The 12,593-nt window shown below is 42.7% G+C and overlaps 1 protein-coding gene across 1 annotated transcript in view; it reads left to right on the forward strand.

Moving 5' to 3' along the window:
* LOC311047381 (transient receptor potential cation channel subfamily M member 1-like) overlaps positions 1 to 12,593 on the forward strand; it is a gene marked incomplete at both ends in the record, with an annotated part of 71,035 nt that overhangs the window by 28,164 nt on the left and 30,278 nt on the right. Inside the window, 5 exons of the mRNA XM_084060079.1 lie at positions 592 to 774; positions 1,358 to 1,492; positions 9,772 to 9,822; positions 9,997 to 10,137; positions 12,298 to 12,327. Coding sequence (XP_083916205.1) covers positions 592 to 774; positions 1,358 to 1,492; positions 9,772 to 9,822; positions 9,997 to 10,137; positions 12,298 to 12,327 — 540 coding nt within the window. The remainder of the gene's footprint in view (positions 1 to 591; positions 775 to 1,357; positions 1,493 to 9,771; positions 9,823 to 9,996; positions 10,138 to 12,297; positions 12,328 to 12,593) is intronic.

Raw genomic sequence — 12,593 nt, forward strand, 5'->3', positions numbered from 1 at the left:
ACACGTCCTAGACTCTTCTCTCTTCTCTAAAACACTCTGGACAACGCTCCACACGTCCTAGACTCTTCTCTCTTCTCTAACACACCCTGGACAACGCTCCACACGTCCTAGACTCTTCTCTCTTCTCTAAAACACTCTGGACAACGCTCCACACGTCCTAGACTCTTCTCTCTTCTCTAAAACACTCTGGACAACGCTCCACACGTCCTAGACTCTTCTCTCTTCTCTAAAACACCCTGGACAACGCTCCACACGTCCTAGACTCTTCTCTCTTCTCTAAAACACCCTGGACAACGCTCCACACGTCCTAGACTCTTCTCTCTTCTCTAAAACACTCTGGACAACGCTCCACACGTCCTAGACTCTTCTCTCTTCTCTAAAACACTCTGGACAACGCTCCACACGTCCTAGACTCTTCTCTCTTCTCTAAAACACCCTGGACAACACTCCACACGTCCTAGACTCTTCTCCCTGCTGGCGCCCAAACTGTGGAACAAACTCCCCATTGCAGTCATAACTGCCGACTCGGATGTAATGCCTAAACTGTAAATGGTTGTAATTGTAACTATAGCTGTTCTGTTGTCCTTTTAGCCGGTGAGCAGCATGAACAACAACACCCAGGACAAACCCAAGAGTCCAGCAAGAGCTGCAGGAGGGGGAGGGGGAGGAGGGGGGAAGGGGAAGGCCCGGGGGAAGAAAGGAGGAAAAGGAGGAAAAACCAAACCTGAGCCTCCGGAAGAGACAGACCCCAGGAAACTGGAGCTACTCAACTGGGTACAACTCTCTGTCTGTCTGTCTGTCTGTCTGTCTGTCTGTCTAGACCAGTGGTTCTCAAACTCTTTTTTTATGTCAAGGACCCCCAAAATTATATTTGTTTGGCCGTGGACCCCCATCTCAAAACATTTTGTTCCAGGGACCCCCCCAGAAGCAAAGATTTGAGTTCCACAAATGTTCGCTTTAAAAAAATATATATTCAAAGGTTTTCACGATTAAAAAAAAGAATAGCAGATCTACAAGCTCATAACCATGAGCTTGTAGATCTGCTATTCTCGAATCGCCAAAGTATCAAATATAGATAAAGGGGTTAACATTATTGTGACGCTTTATTAACTCATTTTGCCGGGGACCCCGGACCCCACTTTGAGAACCAATGGTCTAGACTGATGCTAGGTGCATTGTTTACATGTGTATCCTGTCATTTCAAATGTACAGAAAGTTATTTAGACAGCATGCTGTTTAGACAGATGTTCATCGTTTACCTGTGAGGCTTTACGGTGTCTCTCTTTAGTCTATAAGTATGTGTTTACCTTGTTTATGGTTATCTGTCTGTCTGTCTGTCTGTCTGTCTGTCTGTCAGGTGAACTCGTTGGAACAGGCCATGATGGATGCCTTGGTGTTGGACCGGGTGGACTTTGTCAAACTGTTGATAGAGAACGGAGTGAACATTCACCACTTCCTGACCATCCCCCGCCTGGAGGAACTCTACAACACGGTGAGAAGATCACACTGTTAACACATTGACTGCCAGAGTTAAAACACCAGCCATAGCTGCCTGTGCCAGCCATTTTTGAGCTTTCTGGCCAGTCTATCTAGGCCCACAGAACATTTTGTGCTAGGACTATGAACACATGGAATACCTCAAAACAAAGATCAGAATCTCTACTTTCGCCAGGAAAAAAAGTGAGTTCCTAGCATGTTCTGTTCTTTAGCTATTGGCAGTTGAATATAGCTTGGTTTCACCAAAATCAGCTATCTGGATCTAGAAGCTGAGATAATGAGGCTTTTGTGAAACATTCTCTCTCAGGCAGAACAGTGATTAGACCCTTATATTTTCACCTTCAGTGACACATTACTGACATCAGACATCTGCACAGTTGTTGTTTTCAAACTAACAACACTGAGAAAGTGCTTTTGAATATACTTTTATATAGCTTTTTCACATCAACGTTTATCAACATGTGTCTTGTTGATAAACAAATCTCAAGCTCATTTCAACGTTTTTCTTTTCAAAGTTATAAGATCAAAAGAAGTGTGTGTGTGTGTGTGTGTGTGTGTGTGTGTGTGTGTGTGTGTGTGTGTGTGTGTGTGTGTGTGTGTGTGTGTGTGTGTGTGTGTGTGTGTGTGTGTGTGTGTGTGTGTGTCAAGACTTGGCATTATCTGTGCCAATTGTTTGAGTTTGTTTTACACACCATTATAATTTCACACACACACACACACACACACACACACACACACACACACACACACACACACACACACACACACACACACACACACACAGGGAGAGATTTTGCACTGTCCCCCTCTGGTGGTCAAAATAAATCCCTACATTGTGACACATCCATCCATCCAATACAGACATATTGATGCCCCCTGATAGAAACCATATAGACATATAGACTGTATGCAAGGTAAGTGAGGAGGAATTATTTTCTGTGAATGCCATGCAGACAAGCACTGAGATCCAGATAGCATCTATGACATAAAACCAAGCAAAATCAGAAAATGTTTGACTTTTTAGATAGTGAAACAGTTTTATATACAGCCTTATTTTTATCACAACACCCAATTACTGAATATCAGTCCCCCATAACTCTTGATTGTGTGCAAATGGAACTAAATGGACCCATAGGGTTGACAGTAATGGTCAAATAGGGCTAGCTATGTATGTGTCTTTCTATATTCTATGTCCAGGTTTTCTTCAGATTAGGATACTGATTTCACTGGTTCCATTTGTGCACACAAGACCTGCTAGTTTGCAATTGTATATCTATGATATAAAACCAACAGTCTACAGAACCCAATTACTGAATATCAGTCCCCCATAACTCTTGATTGTGTGCAAATGGAACTAAATGGACCCGTAGGGTTGACAGTAATGGTCAAATAGGGCTAGCTATGTATGTGTCTGTCTATATTCTATGTCCAGGTTTTCTTCAGATTAGGATACTGATTTCATTGGTTCCATTTGTGCACACAAGACCTGCTAGTTTGCAATTGTATATCTATGATATAAAACCAACAGTCTACAGAAAAAGTTTGAAACGACTCAGGCAGACACATTTGAACACTTTATATGTCTTTCAAGTACAAAATGGAGTACAACATACAAAGTACAACATACAAAAAACATACAAAAAATACAATATATCATCATTGTGTGTTTTGCTGGCCAGCACATCAATGTCTCCTCAGATCGCTCAGGGTGGAGGTGGTCCCCGTGAGGGTCTGAGGACGTGATGGCATAGATGTCTTTCACCGACAAAGATGGCATCACGCACTCAGATCCCTTGGGGCAGTGAGAAACATTAGCAGCACATTCACTGCCAACTGTTGGCTGGCTCAGAGCATAATAAATCAAAGTCAAAATAAATACAAAATGAAAATAAAACAAACAAATACAATCAAAATGATTCAATAATACTTCTCCTTAGTATGGTAATCAAGGTAGCAATCAATAACATGGAGGGGTACCAAACAGCTTTTGCACTGATACCTTGTCTCACTCCGCTCTCCCCTCCTGGTGCAAACTCTGCACCATTTTGTTGGGTGCTTGTTTTTGGCAGTGGGGGGACAATAGACAAGCTCATGGACTTTCATATCGCCACTCAATCGGTCACAAGGTTCGCGACTTCTTGGTGCATAAGGACGCAGGGGGGGGGCAGGGGGGGGCGGAGAGGCCGGGGGACGGCAGGGGCGGGCAGGATGAGGCTGCTGGTGAGGCTGCTGCTGGTGAGGTTGCTGCTGGTGAGGTTGCTGCTGACAGGCGGCCGGGGGGGGGGACAGGCGGGTCTGCTGGGACAGGGGCATGTCTCACAGCGGTCCAAGACTTGACAACGCTGAGGATGAAGTCATACATGCACTTACAGTCGCCACCTGGATTCCTTGTCTTGTAGAGTACGAATGCGTTGTACATTGCGATTTGGAATAAATAGACCACAAACTTGCTGCTCCACTTGGCTGTCTTCCTGATGAAGGGATAATAGCTTAGGTTTTGGTCTAGTCGGTCAACTGCATTCATACTCTTGTTGTATTCAAGGACACAAACTGGCTTCTCCTGTGGCACTTTGTCGCTGTGTTTTTTCTGCCTCACCATCTGGGTGCCCATCTCATCCTTGTGCTGGGTTGTGATCAATCGAACGATGCGTTTGTCTCGCCAGGCCAATAACATCACTTTGCCATTGTGAAGCATCTTACGTTGTCCCACTTTCAGGCTGGACATCGTCACATCCCTCATGGCTTGTGGTTCTCCTCTTTTTAGCCTCATGGTACCACAGGCATGGGTGTTCTTCTCAAGGAGGAGTTCATACAGCTTCACGGAGTTATAATAGTTGTCCATGAACAACGAAAACCCGTACCCTGTAAGACCCTGCAACAGAAAGATGACTGTGTCTGGTAGGGAAGAGTACTGTCCAGAATATGGCTTCATTGAGTAGCAGTACCCCGTTCCAGAATCGCACAGAATGTAGGACTTTATTCCATACTTGGTGGGCTTCATTGGGTTGTACACTCTGAAGGATAGGCGTCCCCTCCACAAAAGCATCCCCTCATCGATGCTGATGTTACGACCTGGAACAAACATCTGCTTGAATTTGTCTGTCAGGTACAGCAAGACCGGGTTGATTTTACAAAGCCTGTCGACAACAGCAACCTCACCAGCAGCTTCGGCGGCGGCAGCGGCGGCGGCGTGAGCGGCAGCGTCAGCCTCATTGTTGGTGAAGTGGAGAAACCGCCAGATGATCTGGAACCTGTTGCGTGGCATCTTTTTGCCGAAGAACGAAGTGAGTACAGGGTCATCGGTCGACCAATAGTACTCTAGTACAGGCTTTCGAACAAGGCCAGTGAGGAACAACAGGGCCAAAAAGTTTTTCAGCTCCCCCACTGAAACCGCTTTCCAGTCCTTCACCCTGCTTTGTGGATGCTGCGCCACTTCTTCTTCACTCCTGGCCTGGATGAACACGTCAGCATAGTGGTTGGTCTGCTCTACTATCATCCCTAGCAGCTCATCAGTGAGGAAAAGTGAAAGAAAGTCTACAGGCATGGTGGAATGTAGCTCCGCCGCAGCATTTCTAGGACCCGGACTAGCAGTGAAAGGGATGTCCTCCCTAGGTTCCCAATCTGTGTCCTTCCACACAGGCTCTACAGCTGACGGCCTCCCACCATGTCCTGTGAATTACAGAAATACACAATTACCATAAAATACATCTTTTTTGTTTGTGTGGCAGTGTTGATTTATATGAAAATATGACTAAAACTAAATGGAATTTTATTCAACAGACTATGACTAAAACTGAATCAAAATGTACTGTCAAAATCATGTTGTTGTGGTACATGATTTTGTGACATTTATCATTGCAGAGTGGGGTTTTAGCGAGGGCTGGCTCTGTATGTGTTTGTCTATATTGTATGTCCAGATTATGACACTATGTGGAATTGTATTCAACAGACTATGACTAAAACTGAATCAAAATGTACTGTCAAAATCATGTTGTGTGGTACAGCTGTGAAAACTGTCTCACCTCTTTTACGCCCGTCACGTGGTACTGCGGTTGAAGGTGATGGTCCCGTTTCCTCCACATCCATCATGCCTGAAATCATAGTAAAACATAAAATAGTTTGGTAAATAAGATATACAATTATATTCACTGCCAGCATGGCAACTTTAGAATGAATGACATGTATCATGTCATGAATGACATGGGCTGGCTCTGTATGTGTTTGTTGTATGATGTACTGTCAAAATCCTGTTGTGTGGTACAGCTGTGAAAACTGTCTCACCTCTTTCACGGCGGACACTTGGTACTGCGGTTGAACATGATGGTCCTGCTTCCTCCACATCCATCATGTCTGAAATCACAGTAAAACATAAAATTGTTTGGTAAATAAGATATACAATTATATTCACTGGTGGTGGTGCATTACTTTGTGCAACTTAGAATGAATGACATGTATCATTGCAGAGTGTGGTTTTTAGCCAGGGCTGGCTCTGTATGTGTTTGTCTATATTGTATGACCAGATTATATGTATGACACTGTGTCAAACACAAACAGAGTTTAGCCCTAAATGACCAAATACAGTAGCCTGGTTAGGCAAGGCTACCATTACAGTACGATGTGTACAAATGGAACCAAATGGACACGTGATGAAGAAAATGGCATCTATAAAAACCAACTGTCTAATGAAAATGTTTGAAACAGACTTACCATTCCTAGCAGACTGTGTAGGCCTATGATGAGATGACGACGCCATTGCTTCATCAGACTCATCTTCGTCGTCTGAAAGTAAACAAGATCAAACACTGTTGATGTTGTGGACATAAGGGGACCTTTGATGAAATTTATTATGATGGTGGGGGCCTCGGTGCACCTGGCCTCCACCCCAAAAAGTAAAGCCATCAAAGGAATTTGATAGTCATTGTTGACATGTCCTCATGTCGACCCACAACAGCATCAAAACATTTGTTGACGTGACATGACCTCTTCCCTTTGAAGTATGCCTACCCCCCCAAAAAAAACAGATCTACACAAATCTTTGTTTACAAGGCCTCATGTCGACTCACAACAGCATCAAAACATTTGTTGTGGTGACATGACCTCTTCCCTTTGAAGTATGCCCCCCCCCCCAAAAAAACAGATCTACACAAATCTTTGTTTACAAGGTCGTCATGACATGAACTCTTCCCTCTACCCCCTATGAAACCATTCATATATGAATGGTTTCATCCTTTTTAGACAAATTGTTTGATTATATAAAATGGCACCATTCAATGATCATAACAATATAAAGCACTACGTTGTGATGCATTGAATTGTTTGGTGCCATTTTATATGTTGATATAAGTAAGCAGTGCCCCACATACTTTATACAAATATCAGGTAAAAAGTAGCCGATTTACAAGCTCACAACGCGTCGCAGCGGGAGGCGTTGTGAGCTTGTAGATCTGCTATTTTGCAACCAAAAGGTAAAATATGATAAAATATATATATATATATATATTCTTACCACTGGGAAACCGATCCAGACATTTTTTCCTTGGGCTTGGCTCCCATGAACAGTCAGAACAGTCAGAATCTGAGCTCTCTTCACCGTCAGTAGTGTCTGGGTCTGGGCCTGGGCGATATGACTCGGTCTTCTGTCTGCTGCTACGACGCAACCGGTGCCCGGGATCGGGATCGATGTCTGGACAGTCTTGTAGCGGTGGGTTCGTGTCCTCAGGCTCAGATACCCTCGCAGGTGGTGGGGGAAGTGGTGGCGGAGGTGGTTGCTTTTTCTTAGGCCTCCGTGCCCGTTGCTTCTGGCGCCGGGGGATGGTCGAAGACACCGATGTCTCCTCAGATCCCTGGGGAGCAGTCTTCGTCTCCTCGGATCCCTCCAATGGCGGCCGCGGAGGTGGTCGCGGCGGACTCGGAGGTTCTGCTGGCGTGAAGACATAGGTATCTTTCACCGATAGAGATGGCTTCACGTCAACAGATCCCCCGGGGGTAGTGAGACACGCCGCCTTCACCTCCTTGGAGCCCCCAGCTAGTGGCGAAGGTGGTCGCGGGGGAGCGGTGAAAGACGCCACCGCCGACGGCTTCTCAGGTCGCGGTGGTCCCTCCACAGGTCGGGATGGTGGTCCCGGTGGTGGTGGTGGTGGTGGTGGTCCCGAGGGAGCAGTGAAGCTCATAGTTTCCATTATAGTTCTTTGGGTCGGGTCCCTCCGAGGGCATTTGGCCTTGCCTCTTCTTCCTCTCATCTCGCCGAAAAAAATATACTCCCAACTCCCACCTATAAATATATACACCTAACTCTCTCACCTATATATCTATGCACTACAATACTACTATACTATACTATATAAACGTCTTACTCTCACCTATATATATATATATCTTCTTGCACCTCTCCTAACTTTACCTAACTAACGATCGCTTGCTCTTTCTCCGTCTCTCAGTCGCTGTCTCTCGCTCTCTCTCACTCTATTTCTCTGTCCGTCCGTCTCTGCTCACTGTTTGTTTAGAATGCCACAGGGACTGTTGTTCTGCACCCGGATTTGTAGTGTTTTGCTCAGATCATGTGACTTTTGCGATCATGTGACTTTTCTTTTGTCGTAGAAGCTTAATATTAATACACAGGTTGTGGAAGATTGCAATCTACCTTATACCAATGAAAAGACCTAATATCGAGTTAACTCGATCTAGGCAGTCAAGCGCTGGATTCTTAATATCGAGATAACTCGATCTAGGCAGTCAATGTGTTAAAGAGGTGGTGCCATGGTTTTGCACTTTTTCTGTTTTTCATGTGTCTATGAGGTTGATATAACTTCATTAAGCCCCCCGGTGGTGGTTTTATGGTGTTTCATGTCTTCTCTGACTATTTTGAGTTTCTACCTGGAGGCTGAAACCTTGAGGGTCAAACGTGCCAATAGAGAAACAGCGCTTTAGTGACAGTAAAAACATACCCTCCCCCTCATTATCATAACACAACAGGTGTGGGCATGAGGAGGAGGAGGGACTAGGACAGGTGGGTGGTGCTAAGGTGAGAACCAGGTATACTTAATGAACTGGAGGCGTGTCCACTTAAAAACATAATTTTAACAATTTCTGTACACTTTTTTGAAAAAAAATCTTCCTCCTAGTATAAGGAGGGGGGGGGGGGGGGGGGGATCACGGCTCAAGGTCTAGTTGATTACATTAACTCATTGAGTGCCAGAACTTTTTTATTTTTTTAAACGTTTTGTTTATTTGTTTTTGTTCTTTTACATACTCCTAGGTAGTACAATTGAGTGCCATAATTGCCAGATTTTTAAAAATATTATTTTGTCCCAGTGCCAGAGTTTTTTTCACAGAAAACAAAAATTGCTTAGGAAGCGAGATACAGCCTTTTTCAGTTCTAAGTTAAACAAGGAGTGGATGGAGCTGCACATCTTCAGATGATGATATCTTGGGTTCTGAACATGTTTAAAAAAAATAAAAATAAAATAAAAAGTTTATTTATGCTAATTTTTCAAAAACACGTGAAACACGTTAATGGCACCCAGCGCCATAGCGGTAAAAACACGTGAAACACGTTAATGGCACTCAGTGAGTTAATGTACAACACGCCGTAAGAACATCACAAAACAAACACAACACGGTGAGAACATCACACTGTTAGCACTTAAGTGACTACGCGGCCAATCTGACTGATTTTGAGACTTTAAAGTGGATTATACTCATGAAGCTGTGAGGAAGTTCCCCTCCCATGACTTTTCCTAAACATTTGATTCAAATAATCCCTGTTTTTTTTTTTTTGCATCTGAAACGTTTTCTAAATATGAAATTAGCTACACTTATATACCATCTCTGACGTTATTGTGTGGCTATTATGACCGCTCTCACCCTCTCTCCCCCAGCCAGAGAGCCGTTCACACCTCCATGACACCCGCAGACTGCTATTGTTCTAGTTAATGGATGATTTGCATTTCACTGTCAGCCTGGCCAAGGGACTTCTCTCCTCTAGGTCTACTAATAATGACAACTAAGTTGTCCCCATAAATCTAACCACTAAATGTTGTATTTGATCGGAGCAATGTACGCTGCTTCTCTCTCTTTCTCTCTCTCTCTCTCTCTCTCTCTCTCTCTCTCTCTCTCTCTCTCTCTCTCTCTCTCTCTCTCTCTCTCTCTCTCTCTCTCTCTCTCTCTCTCTCTCTCTCTCTCTCTCTCTCTCTCTCTCTATATATATATATATATATATATATATATATATATATATATATACATATATATATATATATGTCTCCTCTTCCACAGAGACTGGGGCCAACCAACACACTGCACTTTGTTGTCAGAGATGTGAAAAAGGTATGCACGCACGCACGCACGCACGCACGCGCGCACATTATTGTCTCAGGAATGCGACAAAAACATACAAATCTTAACTTAACTCCTTTAAGGACTCAGTGACAGAACACACATAATGATGACCTTTATGTGACCTTTATGTGACCTTTATGTGACCTTTATGTGACCTTTAAGGGGAACCTGCCTCCTGATTACCAGATCACTTTGATTGACATCGGATTGGTCCTGGAGTTCTTAATGGGCGGAGCTTACCGATGCAAATACACCAGGAAGACTTTCAGGACGTTGTACAACAACCTGTATGGACTGAAACGAGTAAGAGGCCATTTACATGTCATTTACATATCATTTACATATCATTTACATATCATTTACATATCATTTACATATACATACACTGTACAACAACCTGTATGGACTGAAACGAGTAAGAATACATTTACATATCATTTACATATCATTTGCATATCATTTACATATCATTTACATATCATTTACATACCATTTGCCTATGAATATACTCTACAACAACCTGTATGGACTGAAACGAGTAAGAGAGCATCTACATATCATTTACATATCATTTGCCCATGAATACACTCTACAACAACCTGTATGGACTGAAACGAGTAAGAGGCTATTTACATATCATTTGCATATCATTTACATATCATTTGCATATAAATACACTGTACTGAAAGGACAAAAGCACATCATTGTATCCTGTATAATACAACGTTCTTATTATGTTTACTACGATGTATGTATGTATTCATGCTTTAACCTGTACAGTTGAAGGGTGTCCTTTAAAGAAGATGATCTCCAGTTCACGTTACATTACATTACATTACAGTCATTTAGCAGACGCTTTTATCCAGAGAGACTTACAATAAGTGCATTCAACATAGGTAGGGAACAAAACTACTAATCACCAGAAGTCTGAAGTGCATTTCCTGCAAAAAACAAGCAACCAAAAGTATACCTAGCGCTAAGGTAAAAGTGTAATATATCAGCTACCTACTGTCTTAAACAGATGAGACAAAATAGCAAAATCAAATGAGCACGAGCTCAGACAAATAAGTGTATCGACTAAACAAGATCCAATAAAACAATACAAAAATAAAACAAGAGTTCGTACAACAAGTAGGCCAGGCAAAGAGGAAGGGTAGTGTTTCCTGAAGAGGTGGGTTTTCAGCCTGCGGTGAAAGATGGGCAGTGACTCTGCTGTCCTGACATCAGTGGGAAGTTCATTCCACCACTGTGGGGCCAGAACAGAAAAAAGTTGTGACCGTGTCGATCTACCAGAAGGACCCTTGAGTGACGAGGCAATCAGTCGCCCCGAGGTGGCAGACCAAAGTGGTCGGGCAGGGGTGTAGGCATCAACCATAGCCCGGAGGCATCAACCATAGCCCGGAGGCATCAACCATAGCCCGTTACAGTAATGGGTCTGATTACTGTGGGTTCATTGATGCCACGCAACTTTACTAATAGAGGGTGTGGTACAGGGGGGGGGGAACAAACCTGTATGCCAGAAGCGACGTGTGAAAAGAGTCATACGGTTTTGGTTTAAACTACTTATTGGGAAGGTATTGCACATTTTCAGGTCATAGGGTTCAAGTCGATTCAAGTCATTGGTGTTAAAGTCCAAATCTTAAAGTCTTTAAGTCTTGTTTTTTATTATTTGATCAAGTCGAGTCTCAAGTCATTAAATTTGACCCAAGTCAGATCTCCATCTTATGGAGTTCTAAAAAAAAAAAACTATTGGAGGTTGGCCCATGGTTTAATAGTCAACACTTTGATCTGTTAAAATATATTTTCCCAGCATAATTGAAGAATAAAATAAATAAATAAATAAATAAAGGTTTTGTCCCAATTCTCAAGAAAGGGTGATTTATTTGAAAGTGAACATTTTTACCTCAACTCTTTGCTTCTGTAAATACGTTGAGATGGGGGGTCCGCAGCCAAATACATAATAATGTTGGGGGTCCTTGACATGAAAAGGTTTGAGCACCACTGATATAGAAACATTTTTTGTTCTTCAGAAAGACATTTGTAGAATCGGCTTCAGGTCTTAATGGGTTAACTCATTGAGTGCCAGATTATTATAATTTTTTTAAACGTTTGGCAATTCTGGCACTCAATTGTACTACCTATGAGTATGTAAAAGAACAGAAACGAATAAACAACAAATATTTCTATATTATGTTGTCCCAGTGCCAGAGTTTTTTTCACAGAAAACAAAAAGTGCTTAGGAAGCGAGATACAGCCTTTTTCATTTCTAAGTTAAACAAGGAGTGGATGGAGCTGCACATCTTCAGATGAGGATATCTTGGGTTCTGGACATGTTTTTAAAAAAAAACACGTCAAACACGTCATTGGCACGTTGAGCCATAGCGGTAAAAACATGTGAAACACGTTAATGGCACTCAATGAGTAGTGTTCAGTTTAACAGAGAATCTCCTCTTTCTCTTTCAGCCCAAAGCTCTGAAACTGCTCGGAATGGAGGTACGTACAGGGTTGTTTGTTTGTTTGTTTATTTATTGGTTGGTACTTTTATGTTAATTTCAGACAGTAACACTTGTTTGTTTTGATTTTCAGTGTAGTGTGCATTAAAGCCTCACTACACTATGTAACGTTTTATGAATAAAATGTAATTGTGTAGTTATTATTTAGCTTGTGACTAAATAATAACTACAACCATTGGAAGACAGATTTACATAAAAAGTAACAGTTTTGTCCAGCGACAGTGACAGTAGAGACGTAAGGTTTTG

Source organism: Gymnoscopelus microlampas (assembly GCF_963454915.1).
Source record: "Gymnoscopelus microlampas genome assembly, chromosome: 1".
NCBI lineage: Eukaryota > Metazoa > Chordata > Actinopteri > Myctophiformes > Myctophidae > Gymnoscopelus > Gymnoscopelus microlampas.